The sequence below is a fragment of the Cheilinus undulatus genome, linkage group 5 (genome assembly GCF_018320785.1).
Source record: "Cheilinus undulatus linkage group 5, ASM1832078v1, whole genome shotgun sequence".
NCBI classification, from domain to species: Eukaryota; Metazoa; Chordata; class Actinopteri; order Labriformes; family Labridae; genus Cheilinus; species Cheilinus undulatus.
This window is the reverse complement of record NC_054869.1, coordinates 48,572,601-48,596,359: the sequence shown is the minus strand read 5'-3', so window position 1 is coordinate 48,596,359 and position 23,759 is coordinate 48,572,601. Positions and strand designations below refer to the sequence as shown.

At 41.4% G+C, this 23,759-nt stretch overlaps 1 protein-coding gene across 5 annotated transcripts in view; it reads right to left on the bottom strand.

The window, feature by feature from the left end:
• Positions 1-971: 971 nt before the first annotated feature.
• LOC121509573 (NLR family CARD domain-containing protein 3-like) overlaps positions 972-23,759 on the bottom strand; it is a 46,175-nt gene continuing 23,387 nt past the window's right edge. For 3 of the 5 annotated variants that reach the window (XM_041787028.1, XM_041787030.1, XM_041787031.1), the window contains 6 exons: positions 15,347-17,165; positions 15,053-15,226; positions 14,792-14,965; positions 7,078-7,245; positions 4,925-4,971; positions 972-1,823 (listed from right to left, as the gene is read on the bottom strand). In XM_041787028.1, the coding sequence (XP_041642962.1) occupies positions 1,264-1,823; positions 4,925-4,971; positions 7,078-7,245; positions 14,792-14,965; positions 15,053-15,226; positions 15,347-17,165 (2,942 nt within the window). In that variant the 3' untranslated portion in view covers positions 972-1,263. Of the gene's footprint in view, positions 1,824-4,924; positions 4,972-4,997; positions 6,248-7,077; positions 7,246-14,791; positions 14,966-15,052; positions 15,227-15,346; positions 17,166-23,759 lie in introns of those variants that run through there. The other 2 variants (XM_041787029.1, XM_041787032.1) reach the window with 2 other exon arrangements.

Sequence of the window (23,759 nt, the reverse complement as noted above, 5' to 3'; positions counted from 1 at the left end):
CATTTATCAAAATACAAACACAAAGGTGTTACATACCACAGAGTATTCTTACTTTAAGAGATGAACTATTTAAAATCAATTTGAAAGTAACTGTGGCTCAGGAAATAGAGTTGGCAGTCTCATAATCGGAAGGCTGTGTGTTCTATCCCTAGCTCCTGCAATCACATGTCGTTGTCCTTAGGCAAGACACTTAACCCCACTTTGCCCCCACTGCTTCATCAGTGGTGTGAAAATGAGTGTGGATGCATTCCAATAGGATTAGCTAATACTGATGGCCAATTCTCCATAGCAACTTTCACCATCAGTGCGTGAATGAAGAGTAAATGGTGTGAAAGGGTATGAATAGGTAGATGTGACCAGTGCACCTTCAGTAGTCAGATGACAAGAAAAGTGCTATACAAGCTCGAGACCATTGCCGTTTGAAAGTTGGAGAGAAATAGGAATAACAGCTGTATGTACACTTGTAGGGAGATAAAATATGAATGAAAATCTTACTGATGCATACAAAAACAATCTTTCAAATACGATCTCAGTACTGAAGAAAACTTTACAAAATCAAAATGGTTGTAATCTGTTGTGTGTAAAGATGAAGCAGGAACTAGAAGTGATACTAGCTTGTTGTAGAGTGATAAAAAATGCTCAACTACGAGGAGTGGACAATATTATGCCTGTGTCCAAAGTTGTTGCTTTTAGCGTTGGCTGCATTCTTTTTTAGAACATTATGCATGCTGGGAGGAGGGGTGTCTGGGTTGACAAGCTTTACCACTGTGACTTACTTGAGATTGGCAAAGAATTTGGATAGATGGATGGCATATTTCCCACTGACTTTATTCAAAATGACATCAAAATACCTCAAAAATCTAGATTCTTAATTGTAAAAAGCAATAACAAAGAACTGTTTGAAAAGTGACCCTGAAGCCCAGCAAAACTGCTGGAATATGTGGCCGCAGAAAAACATAATCCATTATTTAAGGATGATTTGAGGTCCCTGATCAATGTTGGGAGAAATGGACAGAATAAAAAACAAAGGATGCGTTGTTCTGTCTTCTAGCACCTGATAAGGGCCCCCTGTTACATTTATGTTTCTGTGTCTTTGTGCTTCATGTTTTGTTTGCATTTGAAAAAGTAACAAGTCAAAAGATAAGTGAAAAGAAAATAAAAGAATCACATTGATGGAATCAAACTAACCAAATAGTTTGAGACTAATTTTTTTCATGGAGTGGAAAGACCCAGCTGATCGTTATTCAGCAATGTTTCTCTGCCCTACAGAGAACAGAGAGTCACTGAGGAACCAACCAACCCAGTCCCAAACCCAGGATAGAGAGGTTCAGTGAATGTGGCGTTAAAGGTGTGGAGGTGGATCAGTGTGTCAGAGGAGACTCTGTAGAAGGACAGAATGCCAGCAGGATGGTCCAGGTAGACTGCGACTCTGTTAGAAGCAGGGGAGGATGATGATGATGATGATGATGAGGAGGAGGAGATGTCTGTTTCTCTGTTACTGTGGTTGACAGAGTAGCCTTTTTCATCAGAGCAGCCCAGTCTCCAGGACTGATCATTCTTCCCAAACACACATTCATCCCCTTTTCCTTTCTTTTTGATTCCTCTGTAACTCACTGCCACAAAAGCATATCCTTTCCACTCAACCTCCCAGTAACAGCGACCAGTCAGACCAGTCCTACACAGCAGCTGATGCCAGTAGTCAAATCTGTCTGGGTGATCAGGATACGACAGGCACTCCCCCACACTTGTCACCGTCCTGCAGTTGTCAGACAGTTTGTAATAACTGCTTATTGTGTTTGTGTCCACGTCTAGCTGGCAGGTGTCTGATGGACAAAACAAAAACAACACTCATAACTAAAGATAATCACTGGAATAAAATCTATAATAAAAGTAAGGCAGAAAGAATACTATCTGCTGTTTTAAAGGCGCTTGTTACTGAAGATTCACAATAATCTGGACTCTTGTGTCAGAAGCCCAAAACACAGTGGCACCGGATGGCACTTCATTGTCATTTGGCGCAGTCAAACTCCCCGACAGCTACTGCTCGGTTGGGTGCTTGACACCAGAGCCAAAAGCCCGCTCTGGGATCACCTCCCACCTAACTGGGTAAGTGAAAAAACATTAGGGGCAGTGGTATTTCCCCAGTAGCATAGGCCTCCTGTTTATTCTAGACTTAGATCAAAAGATGATACTGAATTTCTTTTTCTGTGCTCTGCGAAATAGCTGCTTTAACGACAGTCAAGATCTAACAACACTCCGCCAGCCGCAGCCGGTGGCATCGGGTGCAGTGTCCTAAAGTGCCGTGGTGAGGTGTGTCTACGGGTGTCTGGTGGCTGACAGTGTGGGTTTGTTCACAGAAAATAATGCAGGCGATTGATCTGACGCATACCGAACAGTGTATTTTAAGCTAAAGATGTTCCAAAATGTAATGGAGAGTGCTGTTTGTAAATTTAAATTTACTGAACACTAAAACAATTGAATCTACACAAACAAATAGGGCCAGATCTACTAAAGGTTTGTGTGTATAAAAATGTGTGCAAACTCATTGCACACGCAAAAAAATGTACAAACTGATTTACTAACAGCGCGCAATAAGGGTTGCATCTTTCAAAGGTGCAAAATAGCGTGTCTCCATCCACTTAGTACGTTTGGTGCAATGAATATGCAATATGGGGCGTTGACATGCAATTGTGCACGTGCTGGGAGGAGAAAATGTAAATATATTATTTTAGCACACGCAAAGCAATTTATCAAACCTGAAAGCAATTTTGCTCAAAGAAACTGCGTCTATATTTAATACGTCTCAAAGGGAGGTGCAAACGGTTTGTATGCATAACTGCGCACACATGGCTGCGGTTATTGTAGCAAGAAGGAAACAAGAAACGATAAAAGAAGATGCAAAGAACACATTTTTCACCCTCGTGTGAACATTTTTTGAATGAATGAGGAAACAGTCATTAAAACATATTGCCTACACAGCCTTGCCATTTTGGAGCTGTTAGAGGAACTCAGGGCGGATTTGGAGCCAGCCACAAGAAGGAGTCACACAATACCTTGTGACAGTGTCACCAAAAAAAGTAAATTAAAATGAGTCTATTTGAACTTATGGTAATGAATGAAATGATGGAAAATGGCAGGTTTTCTTTGTACAGTTAAAAAGAAAATAGTCCCTGTATATTTAATGGTATCATATGTGGGTACCGGCTGTCATTCTGGTATGTTGATGTCATTTTTGTGTATTGATATAAAATAATGTATAAAATAAGACGAGATAATATAAAGAGGATGTGTCGTGGAGGAAGAGGCGGAGAAGGAGAGAACCGGGAAAAGGAGCAGGCGGACCTAGGAAATTAGGGCCTGAAAATAAAATAAAATAAAAACTAACCCTAACATTGAACACGTTGAAAGCAAATATAGTGTACCGGTTGGATTCTCTGTGCGGAGCCTGGAGCGTGCATCAGGGAGCAGGAAAAGGATTACTTCCCTGGTGGATTATGTTGTGGAACTTGAGATCGTCTCTTTTTTGTTACTTTTTACCTGGTATACCAGTAATTTGCAATCAATTGCATATTTTTGTTTTTTTGGGGTTTTTGCTGTGTAGATTTATCATGTTTTTCCTTCGTTTCCTTGTGGATTATAGACTATATTGAATTTGCGTGCATCACTGACTTTGAAAGACTTAAAAGATGCTTAAAAGTGTTTTGAAAGGTACAAGGTTGCTTTTTTCGTTAGATTGGGACTTTAAGTGTGGTGGTTTTTGTCTTCCCTGGTTTTATTTTGATGATTTCCTGTTCTGATTGCTGTTGTTCACCTTCACTAACTTCACTGTGCTCTTTCTGAGGCTCACCTCCCCCTCCCAGCACTGAGGCTTATTGAACACACCTGACGCTGCTCATCAGTCAAGCTCCCCTTTAAGACACCTGCTCACTTCTGCCTCAGCACCTGAGTATTGTCTGCACTCGCCGCTGGTACAAGGCTCCTCTCTGCTCTACACACTCTCGAGTAATTTGAACATTTACCAGTGATTTTTGTGATTCGTGTGACTCATCCTGCTTTTTCCAGTGCCTCACTCCCCGCATCACATCAGCCCTAAAACCCAGCGCACTCTCTCTCTCGGAGTCCTCACAAGCACGGACCAAAGCCCCCCCCCCCCGCACAATCGCTATGTAATAATAAATCTGTTAAAACTTCGTCAGTCTGGGTTGTATTCTGGGTTCAACATCTACTACATGTCACAGAAAGTTTATTTTGAACTTATAAAGACTGTAATGAAATCATTATTTTTGTTGTGACCTACTTTTGATTTAACTTTACGTGTGATGTGCGCATTTGTTCTGGTGGTGGTGGTGGTGTATTTAAATATGAAACGCTTTGACTTTATTATGGTTTCTGGAGCGCTTTGTTGATTGTGTTCATTCAGAATTATTGTTCATTGCATTTTGATATATTTTTTACTTTTAAAGGTTTTCTATTTTCCTTAAAAGTGTTACAACCTGAAATGACAAAACTCGCACTGACTGGCCGGGTTTATTAGGTTTCCACACACTCGGGACTCCTTGAATGAGACCAAACAGGGCCTCTTTGCTGTAGCTCATTTAAATGTTTGTTGGTTTCATCCACCAACATCTCTAATTCTGTTGGGTCGAATTTCATTTTGCACGTTCGGCTCTCCAAGCTTTCCATGCTGCAAACCATGAAACACGCAAAACCCTCATTTATCAGGCGTGTCTTTAACACGTTTCACATTTACACAATCACTCTTTGTAAATCACCCGCAAACCACGGTTCAACCACAAACACAAAAATTCTACATTGTGTACGCAAATTAATACATGCAAATTGGGATCTTAGTAGATCTGGCCCATAGTCTGTAACTCACATATGTATAAAGAGAGCAGTGGTTTAATGAAGCACACACACTTACACTTCTTCAGGCCAGGTTTAATTCTGTGCAGTCCACCATGATCCAACCTGGAGAAAGGAACAAAACCTGTTATCACAGATCTTCCTGTTGATAATATAAGGCTACAGCATGTAACCATGGTTCTTTTAGTGAAGGGACTATCCATCCACTCTGTTACATATGTAGTGCTTAACCCTTCCTGATTTTCTTTTTGTATATTTTTCTTAAATGTTTCAGCAGATCAAACAGTTTTTAAGATAAGGCAAAGATAGCCTCGGCACATACAATAGTCTGTTTTTAAATGCCAATTTCATTTTTTGAGTTCTCCAAACCTACCAGGCCCTAGTTGTTAAATCACAAATTAACTGTGATTCACCATATTTTTGGAACATTGAGTTCAATTTCCCTATACACATCCAGGCCTGATGACAGCAGGTCTTGTTGAATCCAGACATCCCTTAAATAGAACCTGTATGACAAAGTGAAGTAGCCTAAATGATCTCAAAAAGCAACACACCATGGGGCCATCTACAGAAATTAAGAACAGACTACGGCTGCAAGAAGCACTGAAGGGCCCTCACACCTGGTGTATGTCGGATGTGTTGCAACTGCAGGTGTGAAGCCACTGCCAGGTGTTGGTAAATGGTGCAGTGTACTACAGCACAGCAGAAGGGCTACGTACATCCTCACCAGAGTGTCATCAGATCTGTAATACTGAATTGTTGAACTACGAGTTAGTACTACTCAACAGTATGTGGCAGGATGACAAGGAGACATGCTATTATGTACAAGAGATCAGGCCATGACTGACATTTACCATGTAGGGATTGTACTGACTGGGAAGTCTTCAAGGATTTTTGTGGTGACTTGGATGAATTAACTTCCACTGTGTCAAGCTATGTCAGCCTTCTGTGAAAACATGATTATTCCCAGGATGACTATCCTACTGTATCCGAATAACAAACCATGGGTTAGTAAGTCACTGAAGCCTGCTTTAAATTAGAAAAAAATTAGCTTTTCACCGGGGTGATATAAATCAATATAAAGTGGCTCAAAAATTTGTGAAAAGGGGATAAAGCAGGCCAAAATGAGAATGAGATAAGGTAGAGGCTGAACATATGAGTGGCAATTCTCACAGTGCATGGATAGGAATTAAGTCCATGTGGACATTCAGGACAAAAAATGAGGTGGTTTCAATCTTGATAAGTCTGACTCTGTCCTTGCAGATGAGTTAAATTAGTTTTACCTGGGATTTGATTCATGTTTACTGATAAACTGGCTGAATTCAGGGTTACATCAAGTGGCAGTCAGATCTGCCTGGATGAAATGGATGTTTGTAGGACACTGGAACAGACAAATGCCAGAAAAAGTCATGGCCCTGACAGTATCAGTGGCTGATTAGTCAAAACTGTGCCACATTTCTGAGTGGTATTTTCACATTCATCTTTCAGCTTTTCTTATCACAAAAGTCCCTACTTTATGGAAAGAACCCACTGTGATACCTATTGCCAAAATTGAAACCCCCAGTGTGTTGAATGATTATTGCCCTGTGGCACTTACATCTTTGGTGATAAAGCATTTGAAAATATTGTAAAAAGGAGCATATTAATCATGTCCAAAAACTTTATTGATCCTCTCCAGTTTGCTTATCAGGCAAGGAAATGTGTAGATGATGTCACTGCAACACTGCTGAATCTGGTTGTTGGGCATCTAGAGGGGTTTAAAACTCATGCACTTCTGTGTTTTGTTGATTTTTCATCTGCCTTTAATTGCCCACAGGCCCATACTTTTGTAAACAGGCTTAAGGAAATACCTGGTTTTGACTTTGGCACAATTTGTTGGTTGGTGGACTTTTTAACATTTGGTGTCACAAAGAACCCGCATTACATTTTCAAAGAGTCTGGTGTGCTCTACAAGCCAGGGTCACCTAAGGGCTGTGTTTTGTCACCACTGCTGTTTGTATTCTACACTAATAACTGTGCCAGTAGCTTTGAGTCAAGGTTTATTTTCACATCAGCTGTTGGGTATTTGCTGTTTTTAAATAAGGTGCAGGCGCTGCTGCCACTACACGTTCACATGGAATTATGTAACTTTAACTGTTGGACTGTTTGTATTGTGTCGATCTCACTGCCTATCTGTCATGATGATTTGTTTCTTTGTCTACATGTCTGTACCTCAGTGTCTCTAGTCTGCAGTGTGGATCGTCACGTAGAGCCGACAGCAGCGCCTTTCCTTTTTCTCCGGGATGATTGTAGCTCAAATCCAGCTTTTTTAGATGACAGGAGCTCAGAGCTGAGGCCAGAGATGCACAGCCTTCCTCTGTGATCAGACAGCCTGACAAACTACACACAGACACACAAAACTAATTACCAATCAAAAACTACTAACTTATGACAGGCAACATTATGTAATCTGAAGCTTTTGCTGCATGAAGGTAGCCTTTATTGAAGAATCCATATTTACCTGTATCTAGTATGGACCAGTTCTTTGAGTTAAAGAATGGGGAAAAGAAAGGTAGAGTGCAAGGTGCATCTATGCTGTTTGCTGGCTGGAATGTTACATTATGCCCACAACTTCTGTGTGAAGCAGTGCTCAGTGGGGCAGTTTGCAAGGTGTGAAGCAGTGGGGAGGAATGTGTGCACAGAGGAAATTGCTCAACTGGAAATGATGTGCTGATTCTGTCAGGCTGGTGAGAGTCACAGCCTCAAGTTGCACTTTAAGTATTTTGTGGTCAACATACATCAAGCATGTAATCTAAATCAAAAGTCTCTTTATTAGCAGGTACGTGTGTTGATACCCAGGCTCTTCTAAAGTCTACTGCCATCTGCAGTCATGGACGAAAGTGTTGTCACCCCTGGAATTTTTCCAGAAAATACGCCATTTCTCCCAAAAACTGTTGCAATTACAAATGTTTTTTGGTATACATGTTTATTTCATTTATGTGAATTGGAACAACACACAAAAAAAACAGCTGAAAAAAGCCAAAATTAACAAAATATAAAAAACTCAAAAATGGGCCAGACAAGATTATTGGCATCCTTTTAAAACTGTGGGTAAATCATTTTATTTCAAGCATGTGATGCTCATTTAAACTCGCTTGTGGCAGTAACAGTTACTGACAATCTAGAAATCACACCTGAAACCAGTTAGAAAGTCTAAAAGCTGACTCAGCATTTATGTTGTGTGCCTGTGTGTGTCGCACCAATCATGGAGAAGAGAAAGAAGAGCCCAGAATTATCTTAAGAAGCACTAATGTGGAAAAATATGAACAATCGCAAAAAGCCAAAATTGACAAAATTTTACACAAAACTCAAAAAACTTTTCGGCATCCTCAATTTAATATTTGGTTGCACACCCATGGGAAAAAATAACTGAAACCAATCGCTTCCTATAACCATCAGCAAGCTTCTTACACCTCTCAACTTAATGGAATTTTGGACCACTCTTCTTTTGCAAACTGCTCCAGGTCTCTCAGATTTGAAAGGTGCCTTTTTGCAACAACAATTTTTAGATCTCTCCATAGGTGAGGTGGGGGCGGCAGTAGCTCAGTCTGGAAGGACTTGGGCTGGGAATCAGAGGTTCATGTCCCAGTCAGACCATATCCAGACTTTGGACTGGTAGCTAGAGAGGTGCAAGGTGACTTCTTGAGCACTGCCAAAGTGCCCTTGAGCAGGGGCGGACTGGGGCAATAATTGAGGCTGGGAATTTGATACCATCCCAGGCCACCACCACCCGATTAACACAAAACACCAAGAGTGAGTTGGGTTGGGGGCCTACTGATGTAAGAGCTTTTTCTGTATCTTTTCCCTACAAAATAAATGTTTCTGTTGTGTTGCAATAACCTGTACTCAAGTCACATAAACTGAAATTATTCTGTTTCATCTACTCCTACACTTTTAATGTGGAGGTTGCACATTTAACAGTGTAGTAGTAGATGAAATAAAATAGGTTACAGTACACCATCATCCACCTAAACTTGAGACCAATCCTATTTTTAATGTAGCAGGTACCAGCCTAGTTATAAATTGGACCACTGTGTCAACCAATATGTTCTTAATCTCAATTAGATTTTACCTGGTTAAATAAAGATTAAATGAAATAAAATAATACAAGGATTTCAATATTCATATAATTCATTATGTTGTGTCTATGTAAGTTAACTATATTGAAAAATTTGTATAATCCTTTGTTAAAACTTAAACCATTTGTTTTATTAAGTCAGTTTTATCCCCATCAGCTTCCACAAAGTAGAACTAACCTCCTCATTAAGCTAGTCATGCTGGATGGGCTAAGGTTGTGTGTCTCTTGTCACCACTAGTGTTTAATTTATTACCTGCTCCCTTACTGACGAACATCTCAGTAATTTTACAGCACTTCACTGCATCTGTACCCGGTGCTTTTAATTTTTGAGCCTGTCCCTTTCTGCTCCACCCTTCTTCTTGGGTTGGCGATCTTGCTCCATTTTTCAATGTTGTGTAATGGACTGTTCATGGCAGGTTCACTGTTCACTGTTAATGTTAAAAAATGTAGCCAGTTCAATATGTGACTGTTGGCAGAGTTCTAAGATTTTCAGAGTGTCAGGGAACATATCAGTTAGAGAGACGTGAGAGTTTGCCGCATTATAAGAGACGATCGAGATTCTAGGAAGTCACGGCAAGTAATGTTTGTTGTTTTGGTGGTGGCTATGGCCACAGTAGCCTATGTACTTCTGCAAAATAAAGTTGCAGCAAAACTGACTAACATCTTACCGTCTGCTTATTGAGGGACGTTACAGTAGAACTACGGGGGGGGGGGGTGCGGGGTTGCAACTTGGTGTGTGTCTGTCTGCACTCTGTAGCAGAGAGCTTCAGAGAAAGAGATGAGGGGGTGTGTTTGTGTCCTAAGTTGCTGCTCAATCTGTGTGAGCTTCATTGAGGCAGATACCCTGAGCCACACGACAGATTGTTTATTAAAAAATCATGCGCGATCTGATCCGAGCCTTTGGTCCTGACTCTCAGCAATTGATGAGCAGGCCAGTTTGGCACCCAGGCCGCCAGGAAATGTCCCGGTGCTCCGATGGCCAGTTCGCCACTGCCCTTGAGCAAGACACCCCAACAGCTCATGACAGCGCTCCAATCTGGCTAATCTTTAGGGCTTTAGGTGTGATTTCTAGATTGCCAGCGCCTGTTACTGCCACAGGTGAGTTTAAATGAGCATCACATGCTTAAAATAAAATGATTTACCCACAGTTTTAAAAGGGTGCCAATAATTTTGTCCAGCCCATGGTTTGAGTTTTGTGTATTTTGTCAATTTTGGCTTTTTTCAGCTGTTTTTTTTATGTTGTTCCAATGCACATCAATGAAATAAACGTATATACCTAAAACATTTGTAATTGCAACAATTTTTGGGAGAAATAGTGCATTTTCTGGCAAAATTCCAGGGTTGCCAACACTTTCGTCCATGAACACAGTCTTAAGAGGGTGCTCTAGGTGGCTCTGACTGCACCAGGGGGGCAGCTCTTCCACATTCATAAGCAGACTCCTCTGGCTGAGGTCTGGGGGGGATTATTGTTTACTTATGATGTCTATGGCAGTTGGAATGAAGGAATTTTTGTAATTGTTTTTCTTGGCTAGGGAGACTTTATAGAAACAACATGATGGTAAAAACTTAAAAGATTCATGTAGTGGGTATGTGGGATCTGCTGTGATGTGGTTGGCTTTCCTTCTAACTGCTTGGGTGTGGAGTTCTGACAACTAAGTTTGATTTTCTCCAGTTATTTTACCTGCTTGGTTAAGTTATCCAGGAAAGTTATTATTTGTTTTTAACTGAAATGAAACTGAACTGGGATATGATACTGAAGGTGATGAGTGATATGTAAACAGCTATTAAAATGTCCGTCTTAACATTGAACGCTCTGAGTTTCCTCAGCAGGTATAGATGTTGTGCCTTTTTGTACAATGAGTCCATGTGGTGTGAAAATGTCATTGGCTTGTCCATATCTATGCCCAGGTACTTGAAGATCACTATCTGCTCCACTGCCTGCCCATTCAGTGTCAGGGATTCAAAGAGGGGTTGGGGCAGATCAGATCAGTACCGTGCCATATTCTAACCGTGCTGAAGTCCATTTGACCCCCTCTCCTGTCCCCCTTTTGGCCCACACTCACACTGCTAAACGCATCCAGGCCTGGGCACGGATACTTCATGCGCCGACGTCATCACACAAAGCGTCCGCTTTTGATTAACTTGTATGTGTTGGGGACTCAGTATACATAAGTATTGTTTTTTGGCTGTAAAATAGAAACAGATTTATACGATATCTGATCTGAAACCGGAGTTATTTGAGCTGACCAGGTATCAGTAGCTACGTTAACTATACAGAGCCCAGAGAAGAGAGAAAGTGGTTCACAGTGGTGAATTATTGCTCACAGCATATAATCTGGAGCCTGATGACAAATCCAAGCACTTCTGCCAAACAAACCCCAACTTTTGAACTAGTATGGGCCCCTACAGTCTTTTGTGTACATAGACTATCTGAATCCCACATCACTCCTTTATGGGCCATGAACTGTGCCATTTCTATGTGTGATTCTGAATGCCTCCTGCACCAAACAAGCTCTCATGTCATATGACAGCCTGTGTCCAGGGCAGGATGAAATGTTCAGTTAAAAGTTTTTTTTTTTTTTTTACCGTGACGAGAGCAATTTTAACCATCTGACGAGAGCTGTAAGTGAAAATGCCACAGGATTAATAAACGATGTTCCGTTCAAACATCAGTGATCAAGATCACAATTTTACTTGTGGTGTCATGAAATACAATTAGAGGTATGTTGTTTCAGTGGATGATAGTTTAGCATTATAATTTTATAATAAGAGAGGTTAAATCAGCCATGAGATTAACCCCTGCACATACTTGTCCACATATTTGGCACTCTCCTTTACACACGGAAGATTGAAAGGTGTTTTTTACCCTGTGAGCTGCTGTTTGTGACTCAATCAAAGGAAGAAGCTTTGTTTCCGAAACCAAAAATCCTCTCACAGTCATTAAAGCCTGACTTTGCTCGAAACTGGTCAGAAATGTGGACTTGACTGGGATCCATTAGAACGGTTATAGAGAGGTCATAGTGGAGCTGTGCGAAGTTAAATTCTTCAGCTCTTATAAAGTCCTTGTAACTTGTTAAAATACGAGACTAAATATATAGTTCTCTCTAGAAAAACTCCTGCTGTCTCTAGCATGAAGCTGCTGCCTGGTGTGCTCTCTGTGCTCTGAGGCAGGTCCTCTTGTTGTTACTTCACGTTACGTCACATTCCCGTGCTTGTACTCCTTCATTTGCATCCGTGCCTAGGCCCACCTTATCCTTCCGTGCCAGGTCCGCGAGGTGTGCACTCACACTAGGCCAAACATACCGGACTTCGGGCTGAAACGGGCCCAGGCACGGTACGGATGGCCTAGTGTGAATGCACGCTTAGCTTCCCCACGCAGCACAGCTCTTTGATTTTTTGAGATGTTGAGCTCCAAAGAGCTCTCTTTTATCTGGACCAAGGAAGCACCAACCTGCTTATGGTATGCAGACAAGGAGTCCTATCCTTAATGTGGGGAACCAGGGATATAACATCTGCATACTTCAGCAGGGAAAAGTCATTATCATTGCAGGTTATGTTGTTTGTATAAATAGAAAAGTTGGCAATGTTTTACAGTGGATAAAACACATCCCTGGGGGGCTCCAGTGTTTAAAATCAAGTTTTTGGATTTAAAACCATTTACAATGACATGTTGGGGCCTGTTGTGAAGAAAGTCTTTAATCCACAGGACCAGTGATGGGTTGACATGTAATTCCAGAAGGCGGCTGCAGAGGGTGTAAGAGTCAACTGAGTTAAACGCTGAAATAAAATGCATAAATAAAATCCTTGTGTGGGACTGTTGGGCATCCAGGTGCTTACATACAGTGTCCAGGAAGGTGAGACAAGCATCCTCCAACACCCCCTTTATTTTATAAGCAAACTGAAGTGGGTCGAGCCCATCTGCCACCATGGTGATAAGATGGTCACTTATCACCCTTTCCATGCACTTGCACAGTATGGATGTAAGGGCTACTGGTCTGAAGTCTTTTACCTCTCTAGCATCAAACTTCTTTGGCACTGGAATGATGGTTGACTCCTTCCATACCTGTGGGCACCGCTGGAGTCCAGGAGCAGCTGGAATAGCTGAGTAATGACGCTGCCTCACTGAGCAGAACATTCCCTCAGCACCTTGCCCCTAGGTCAGTCAGGGCCTTAGGCCTTATGATGGTTGCCGTGGCTCAGTACAGATGTGAACTTCCTCCTGTCCACAGTGACTGATGGACGGGTGGGGCTGGTAAGGGTCCAGTCACTCTGGAGGGCTGGCTCATTGAACCTGCCATAGTAGGTGTTCAGTTGTTCGGGAAAGGTGGCAGGATCTGGACATTGGATCTGGCTTGGTTTCAGAGCTCTGCCCATCATGGTGTTTAGGCCTTGCAATGCCTTTCTAGCATTACCAGAGGTGAAATTCTTCTCCAGTTTGTTTTAATAGAGTAGTTTGGCCAACCTTACCTTCCTTCTCAACTCACTATTCAGCTATTAAACTCTCTGTGTGTCCCTTATTTCAACAGAGCTATCGGTCTTTGCTGACCCAAGGCTTGTTATTAGGGAACAGCTTGACCTGCTTTGCTGGTATGACAGCGTCCACACAGAAACTCAAATAGGAGGAGACAGATTCTGTCGAAAATATTTTTTCAGTCTGTGATCTCCATGCAGGCTCTTAAAGTCTCTACTGTGTAATTTTTTTCAGACTTGTATTTTTTGTTTGTGTCTTGTCTGTTTTTCTTTTTTTGTATTTTGGAAGCAGGAGAATAACATTATGAACAGAGCAGCCAAGATGTGGTTGGTATTGTATTGAAACATAAGCAGCCAGTAAATTACCAAAACACAGCTGTACTGTTCCAGGTTGGGTAGTAGTGTGGTGAAATCACATTTATTAAAATCTCCCAGCAAAAACACAGGCTGTTTGCTGTTCTGGTTTACAGCTTTATTGTAGCATTTGTAGTAGTTGCAATTTGCTGCAAAAGTACTGTCAGGCCCTGGGACATATCTTAAAATAACTGTTATTTGCATAAACTCCAGTGGAAGGTAAAATGGTCTAAACGATACTGTCATTGTCTCATGGTGCCTGCTGCATTCAGTCTCTCTCACTGTGAAGTTAGTGACCCATCTGTTATTCACAGCCATGCAAAGCCTGCTCCCAGTTGACTTCCTTGTTTGCATAGTGCCCCTGCCAAGTGAATAATGCGAAATCCCTCTACAGCGACATCTGTTGTTTCTTCTGACAACCATGTCTCTGTGAAAAAAAAAAGGTTTGTTTGACGGTAGTCAGAGTCCAGTTTGATGAGTCTGGAAAGTTCAGTTATTTTATTAAGTAATGATCTCACGCTAGAAAAAGATAAAGCAGGTAGTGGCAGCCTTACACCTTGTCCCCTTATTCTGTTGCTTCCTCTGGATCTCCTTTTCCTCTAAATTGACTTAAAGTGAAAATTCCTCAGTAGACATGCAGGTATACCCTGCAGGAGAGGTGATGTTACTTGAAGATTTACAGAGGGCAGCCACAGGTAGAGCAGAGTCTTCTGTGCATATGCAAGCCTTCCCTCCAAGTGAGCTAAGTGATCTGCTGGTGATCATCAATTGCCAGTGTCAGTTGTATGATGGCGAAAAGATCCACAGACTTGTCAGATATTTCAGAGTAGCGGTCATGTTTGCTGTAGTGGCTCAGTATGGTGAAATTTTTCATCAAAACTTATAAAAACACAACAAAACTTCTAGTCACATGAGAACCACACACCATGAGTTGCTCACAGAGTAGCACCCCACCCCTTGTACAGTAGTCAGATGTACACTTACCTGAGTGTTTCCAGTGTGAAGTACTTTATCTTCAGTCCATCAGAAAGTAGCCTAACTCCTGAATCCTGCAGGCTGTTGTCACTCAGGTCCAGTTCTCTTAGATGAGAGAACCGGAAGCTGATGGCAAAGGAAAGAGCTCCACAGCTTTTCTCTGAGAGGTTACAGCCACTAAGCCTGAAGGGCAAAGAGGAAAATAAAATTCACTGATTAAGAGAGCACTCTCAAAGCAAACGGCTGTGTTTTGCACAACATTGTACTAACCTTAAAACTAGTAGTCTGCAGTGTGGACTCCTCAGTCCATAGGACAGAAACTTTGCTCCTGTATTCTGCAGGTTGTTGTCGCTCAGGTCCAGTTCTCTCAGACTACAGGACTGAGAGCTGAGGACTGTGGACAGAGCTTCACAGCTTTTCTTTGAGAGACTACAGCCACTCAGCCTGGAAGACAAAAGGGAGGAGTACACAACAAATAAAGCAAACAAAAAAACAAACAAACACACAATAGTGTTCTTTTTATGAAAGAAAAAATCAAATGACTTTGGCACTGAGAAAACATACAGAGCTTTGTTGGAGGCTTTGATCACTGGCAGTAGCTTCAGAAGAGCCTCCTCTGAAGCAGAGTATTTCTTCAGGTCAAACACATCCAGGTCATTTTCTGATGACAGTAAGATGAAGACCAGAGCTGACCACTGAGCAGGAGACAGTTTATCAGGAGAGAGACCCCCATATCTCAATGACCACTGGATATCCTCCACTAGAAAACATTCATTCAGTTCATTCAGACAGTGGAACAGATTGATGCTTTTCTCTATAGACAGATTCTCACTGAGTTTTGTCTTGATGTACTGGACGGTTTCTGTTTTGGTCTGTGAGCTACTTCCTGATTCTGATGGCACTGAACTTCCTGTATCATAAAGCAGACCTCGTAGGAGATTCTGACTGGTCTCTAGTGAAAGACCAAGGAGGAAGCGGAGGAACAGGTCCAGGTGTCCATTTGGACTCTGTAAGGCCTTGTCCACAGCGTTTTGGTAGAGACTTGTCTCTGCAGGTCTAGAGTTTCTTGACATCAGTGAGGTTGTTTGTTCTTCTGCCATCAGATTGACTCCAGTACTGAGGAAGGTCAGGTGAACATGAAAAGCAGCCAGAAACTCCTGAACACTCAGATGGATGAAGCTGAACACCTTGTCTGGGTAGACTCCTCTGTCTTCTATAAAGATCTGTGTGAACACTCCTGAGTACACTGAGGCTGCTCTGATATCGATGCCACAGTCCATAAGGTCTGGTTCATAGAAGATCAGGTTCCCTTTCTGCAGCTGCTCAAAAGCCAGCTTACCCAGAGACTCGATCGTCTTCCTGGTCTCTGGATTCCAGTGTGGATCAATCTCAGCTCCTCCATCATACTTGATGCTCTTCAGTTTGGACTGAACCACCAGGAAGTGGATGTACATCTCAGTCAGGGTCCTGGGCAGCTCTCCTCCCTCTCTGGTCTTCAACTCATCCTCCAGAACTGTAGCAGTGATCCAGCAGAAGACCGGGATGTGGCACATGATGTGGAGGCTTCTAGATGTTTTGATGTGAGAGATGATTCTGTCGGCCTGATCCTCATCAGTGAATTTCTTCCTGAAGTACTCCACCTTGTGTGGGTCAGTGAACCCTCTGACCTCTGTCACCATGTCAACACACTCAGGAGGGATCTGACTGGCTGCTGCAGGTCTTGTGGTTATCCAGAGACGAGCAGATGGAAGCAGTTTTCCCCTGATGAGGTTTGTCAGCAGCACATCCACTGGTACCGACCGGGTAACATCAGTCAGGATCTCATTGTTGTGGAAGTCCAGAGGGAGTCGACACTCATCCAGACCATCAAAGATGAACAAAACCTGGAATTCTTCAAACCTGCAGATTCCTGATTCTTTGGTTTCAATAAAGAAACAATGAAGAAGTTCAACCAAGCTGAACTTTTTCTCTTTCAGCACATTCAGCTCTCTGAAAGTGAATGGAAATGTGAACTGGATGTCCTGGTTGGCTTTGCCTTCAGCCCAGTCCAGAGTAAACTTCTGTGTTAAGACTGTTTTCCCAATGCCAGCCACGCCCTTTGTCATCACTGTTCTGGCTGGTTCATCTCCTCCAGGTAAGACTTTAAAGATTTCTTCACAACTGATTGCCTTATCTGGTCGGTGCAGTTTCCTGGATGTTGTTTCGATTTGTCTGACCTCGTGTTCATCGTTTACTTCTCCAGTCCCCTCAGTAATGTAGAGCTCTGTGTAGATCTGATTTAAAAGGGTTTGATTTCCTGCTTTAGCAAGACCTTCTAACACACACTGGAACTTCTCCCTCAGGCTAGACTTTAGTTGATGTTGGCACACTGCATCATAAGTTCCTGAAAATATAAGACACATATGACAACCATGATCAGATCTTCTTTTGTTTGACTTTCTTTATCAGTTAGACATAAAAGGCAATGTATAGGGCTCCACAACTGGCTTTGTTTTAGTAATAGTGAGGAGGAAGACATTTTCCAATGAAAATCCCTTCAAGTTGGACCATTGCACCCATGTTCCCAACGGCCAGGTGAGGCATGATTTTCAATGGGCCACCAGTGGGGCTTTTCTGTTACATGGCCCGGCTCAGACCAACTTTGTTTGACTCGGCATGGCCGCCCAGCATGACAGAGGATTTACTTTCCCACCACAACAAGGTACCCGTGTGAGGGCACATCTAAAGCTGATGACACAGTGTTTTGAGCCCTCCTTAATACACTGTCTGATCTGAGTGCTTTTATTTTGTTTTAAAGCAACAATTAAGGCTGACAGCGCTGCACAACGCTCTTTTCACATTCTCTCTCTCTCTCTTTCTCTCTCTCACTATGTCTCTCTCTCTCTCCCCACCTCTCTCTCTATCTACTATCAATTAACAAACAATTATTCATGCTTATGATCAAAAGGAGTACATTTTTCTGAAACAAAGTTCAAGAACAATCTTCTGATTGTTGATTTATGGGTCACTAGGTAGCAAAAATGATAATCATATTTTTGGATTGGGCAATGAGAACTGCTTTTCTAGTGCCAGTTAACGAATTAAAGACTGTCTCTATCATGGACTATGTTTCGAACGTCTCCAGGATTTTGCTTTTTAAAAAGTCGAGAATTTATTTGTCTATAAGAAGGAACTTGGTCAAACTTTTGATAATAGTCGACGCAGAAAAAGTTGTAATCTTGGATCTGCGCTTGGTCCTTCCTGAATTCACTCGTCAGTGTGAGAACTCCAGCCACGTGCACCGTAGTATGGGCATATAAATCTCGAGTTTTGCTCTTGTGTCATAAATGTTTAATGTGCTGACATTAGACCACCATTATAACAGAGTTATAGACAGCTGGAGCAGGGGCAGTGATAAAATGTATTCTCCCATCTCCCTGTGGGCTGAAAATTTATCACGGTGGGGTATCAGTAGCAGAAGTGGTTAATCGCCCCGACAAATCACACTCTGTGAACCACTTTGATGACAATGCGGCACACTTGAGATGGAGTTGGCTTGCTATTTGAGCACGGCTCGGCCAAACTGGTGCTGGAAAAGCAAATCAACACAGCTTGGTTTAGCTTGGCTCGGCCTAAAATTGAGTGCAAAAGCCCTACAGGAGCCTCTGGCCAATGTTTGAAAGGGCATCCTATCATGGATGTGCAGAGCCTGCAAGTCTAGCTTTTTTGTAATGTCTGTGCAGTCCTGACTAGACTTCTGGTCTTGAGATGCACAGTTTTTCCAAATTTTCCTCAAAAACAATGTATAAATCAGTCACGACATTCCTATGATGGGCCACAACATCCTTAGTGTAGGGACAGAGTGAGGAGATGCCTCTGGACACACATTTTCTTGTGCCAACACTCCTTCACATCAAAGTAGAAATGTGTAGAAGAAGTTGAACTACCTTAAGGGGGCACAGTGACTGAAAACCTGTTTTTCTAAGGCTACTACACTCTAAATTGCAACATCCATTTTACTCAGAAACACTGAGCTGAATTAACTCAGTTTTTTGTAACCTGTTCTAAATACTTGTTATAAACAAGTAACTTGTACTTCTTGGTTGTAAAAGCTTAAGGGCTCAATTTACTTTAGTTTACTTAAAAATCCAAAAAAGTAATTTCAACTCTATTTTATGAGCTGATAGAACTCATTTTAGTTTTAAGTGAACAGTACTCAAACAATTTAATTAGGGCCCGAGCACCGAGTGGTGTGAGGACCTAATTGTAATTGCCCGGATTATTAGGGCCCGAGCACAGAGTGGTGTGAGGACCTAGTTGTATCCACTAGGATTATTCAACATATCATTTGCCGTAATTGCATGGCATTTTGAGGCCCTTAACATTTATGAATTCGCAGGAAACTTTACACGTACATCTGGTCTTGTGAAAATTTTGATATTTTTTGGGTCTCCAACATGAAAATTCATAATTGCAAAAATAGCGCCCCCTAAACAGTTTTCAAAGTTAAAGCCCCCTCCTTTGACTTTGTCATAGATTCATCAAATTTTGTGTGCAGGTGCGGCTTGAGGAGATCTACAAAAAAGCCTCTTGGGTCCACACTCTATCTCCAACAGGAATTCCGCCACTTTGAATAAATACGCAAAAAAGGGGCTGTTTTTGTCCTTTTTTCCAGGGGTCATAACTGAACAAACTCGTTCAAGGGATTTCATCCAGTCAACTTGTACTTTGGCACAGTGCTAGAGGAGACATGGCTGATGAAAAGTAATTTGGGGTTTTCTCATTAGTCGAAAGGTGTGGCCATGGTGAGCCCTCAAATTTGCATAAGATTCTGGTAAACAGGAAGTAGTTTATAACTCAGCCGTGCATTGCCCAATTGGACTCATATTGCTCAGGTATATTGATGGTCATGGCCTGCACCCATTCATATGGTCAGATTTTATACAGATCAAAGCGCCACCTAGTGGTGACAGGAAATGTCAAGGTTTATGGTGCAAGCTACAGTTAAAAAACTATCCAAGATATCCACTTCAAATTTGTGTCAGGAAGGACTAAAGAAGTGCATTTAGCTTTGTGAAAAATAAAATTGACTTTTCGTCAGAGGGCGTGGCCTCTATGGGGGGACAAAGTCAAGAGTCGCCATTTTATCTCATCAAAAATATTTAAACACTCATAACTCTAGTATGCATGATCATATTTGAGACAGATTTCATGTGCTTGGTAACAGTCTAGGCCAGAACACATCCATACTAGAAATTTTGAAAAATTGTACAACGCCACCCTCTAGCAGCAGTAAGTCACTACTTCTGAATTTCACGTTGCAGAACCCACATGGTTGGGCAGATCATTCTGAAAATTCACTCAGGCTGTTCCCAAGGAGTTGGCCTTACACGTATACAATGGTCAAGATCTAAGTTAAAGGGCGGGGCCATGGCGATTTTTTTGTTCGCCATAAAAGAGGAAGTAGATTTTTCAAATGTTATAAGACACCTAGAGCAATGAAACTTGACAAAAAAAAATCTTGTTGGCATTTCGAGATCATTGATGCTCATTTTGTAGGTGGGCGTGGCCTATTGGCTCAATGGCGCCCCCTACAAATTTTCAAAAATTCAGCCCCCCCAGCAGGTTTAACCTAGGCTTATGAATTTCGGTGTTCATATCAGGTCATCATCAGACCTACAAAAAAGCTATTTGGACCCATGTCGAAATCTCAACAGGAAGTCTACTAGCTTCATTGGATGAAAGAGGAGGTAGAATTTTCAGGGGCTTGTGATATGTGTAGAGCAATAAAACTTGGCAAAAACATTCTCATGAGCATGCTGAGTTAATTGATGTGATGTTTTTAGGTGGGCGTAGACTATTGGCTCAATGGTGCCCCCTACAACATTTCAAAAGTTCAGCCCCCTCAGTGGGTTTGACCTCGGATTTTCGAACAAGTGTGGGCAGTTGCGTAATGTCAGGACACACAAAAAAATCCTCTTGGACCCATTTCGTAAGTAAAACAGGAATTCGGCCATTTTGAATTTTTTGGTAAAATGAGACATATTCTAGGGGTTGTATTTGAATGAACTCGTCGTAGGGTGTTCATCCAAACTACTTCATCTTTGGTGGAGAGAAGAAGAGATGTCTTAGGTCAAAAGTTATTCGGGGTTTTCTCATTAGTCGAAAGGCATGGCTGTGGCGGCCCCTTGAATTGAAATACTCCATCATGTCATAAAAGTGGCTGATGCTCACTAAAAAATTTCCATTTATTACAAGATTGGCCAAATCCTGCTGAAATTAGCCCAGGCACATCCCTCAAGGTTGGTATTACTCAGATTTGAAGGTCAAGAGTCCTTACCTAAAATAGTGTGGCCATGAGAATTTTTCATTCACCATGTAACAGGAAGTAGAATTATCTAGTGCTTACAAAACTAGTAAAGCCATAAATCTTTGCAGAAAAATACTCAGTAGCAAAACAAGAGGATTAATAGGATAATTGTTGATGGGCATGGCTTTTTGGCTTAGTGGTGCCCCCTACAATTTTTTGAAAATTCAGCTCCTGCAACAGGTTTAACCTAGGATTTTGAAAATTCTTGAGCTTATACATCATTTTACATAGAAGCCTCTTGGACCCATGCTGTAAGACAAACAGGAAGTCCGCCATTTTGATTTTTGTGGTCAAAAAGCAGTATTTGGCAGACATCACAATTTTGAAAATTCCTCTTGAGGAATTCATCCAAACACTTTTATGTTAAGGATATTGTAAGAAGACATGTCATAGTTGAAATTTTCATTGGAAATTTTTCATTAATGTAAGGGGCGTGGCCATCGTGAATTTTTCTTCCCCATGAACAGGAAGTAGAATTATCCTGGGCTTAGAAAATGTGTAAAGCCATGAAAATAGGCAGAAAATTACCAAACTATAAAATGAGATGATTGATAGGATGATTGTTGATGGGCGTTGCTTATTGTCTCAGTGGCACCCCCTACAATATTTGAAAAATTTAGCCCCTACAGCAGGTTTAACCAAATATTTTGAAAACTCTTGAACTTATAAAACATTGTAAGATCTACAAAAAAGCCTCTTGTACCTATGCCGTAAAACAAACAGGAAGTCCGCCAATTTTGATTTTTTTGGGGGGGGGGGCAAAAATCTGCATATTGCATGCTTCACAATTTTCAGAATTCCTCTTGGGGAACTCATCCAGACAACTTCATGTTAAGGATATTATTAGAAGGCATGTCATAGTTCAAACGTTCATTGGAATTTTTTCATTACTGAAAGGGGCATAGCCATGATGAATTTTTCTTTTCCATGAAACAGAAGTAGAATTATCCTGGGCTTAGAAAACTTGTGGAGTCGTGAAACCTGGTACCATTATTCACAGTGGGCAGGTCAGATGACTGGCTTTTGTGTTTTGGGTGGGCATGGACTATTTGCTCATTGGTGCCCCCTACAATTTTTCAAAACATCAGCCCCCGCAGTGCATATTACCTAGGCGTTTGAAAATGCTTCAACATATCTGTCATCTCAGGACCTTTAAGAAGCCTCTTGGACCCAAATTGGAAAACAAAAACAAGTCTATTCTTGTCATTTTTCATGTTGAAATGTTCAAATCTTGGTCCTCTCCTAATTGAAACAAAATTAAGGCTATGCTGCCATTTTTTCATGATGCACAGTATTGCAACACAATTAAGAACAGGGTCCAAACAGCAAAAAACACATTACAAAGTTTACTTCTATCTATCCATGAATTTAAGGTAAATTGCCAAATTGAGATGAGATGTAAAAGCACTGAATAATAAAATAATGAAACAAAGTTGTACACATCTGTACCTCTGTATTTTATGCATCTATATCTGTTTATTTTACACATCTGTTGCCATGGCAAAACATTATCAGTCATGCAAAAAAAAAGGTTGGGGAAACTAAAAGAATGGAAAAATTATCTTTAAAAATAAATGATTTAGAGCAACTTTCTTGTTAAGACAATGGTCAAAACCTTCAGTGACCCACTACATGGCAGCAAAGACCACTTTTTTGTAGCTGTGCCCGGTGCTGTGTCAATATGATGGGAAGACATTGTAGTATCATGTACAAGTGGTTTTACTTAACTGGGACAACCTTTAATAACAACAACAAAAAAACTTTATATTTAGGATGAAATTTATTTTCCTAATTGGGGAATAGGATTTTTGCCTGGTCTGTTTGTCTTCTGTATACTCCTTGAGTTTTGATCCCAGAGTGTCAAAAAGGACACTGCTGGAATCTGAGGAGTCTTGGCTTGTGTCGAGGACACGATATATATAATACTGAGGGCGCTTGGTTTGCAGTAAAGTACAGTTTGTATCTGTCTGTTTATCCATAAATACATGGTAAAATAACAAACAGAGAGGAGATATCAAAGCATTGAAGATAATAATGAAACAAACTTGTAAACATCTATATCTCTGTTTGGAGTTGCATTCAAAATTTTCAGGGCTCATGCCTCATGCTCATGTGGTTTTACGACCAAAGTAACGGCAAGCTCTGGAAATTAATGAGGGGGATCCCCCTCTGTTTCTGTGAAACTGTGAGCGTTGCAAAACCCACAAACCCCATGGGAGCAGCGCGCCTTGTTGTTGGCGCTCGACGGTTGCCACACACCCGCGGTCGCTGCACATCCCGACGTGCAACGGGGCACGTCATCGCTGCTTGCAGCTTTAATTATTTTTTGTTACTACTCAAATTTTTGGAGTTATGACAAATCTGCAGTTTTCCCAGAATGCCTTTGGGCTCTAAACCCTTATGAACTCTGTTTGCTGCCTCTGTCTTGGCCAGGACACTTTTGAAAAAGAGATTTTTAATCTCTAAAAGTTTTTTCTCCTGGTTAAATAAAGATTTAACAAAATAAATAAATAAAATGCACCACGAGTGAAGGGCTGATCTGTGGTGCCAATTCAGGCAACCAGCTCGAAGCCTTTGTATACAAGGTTTTTTTCTCACAGAATTGTCACTGTGTTTACAGTAGGGGAG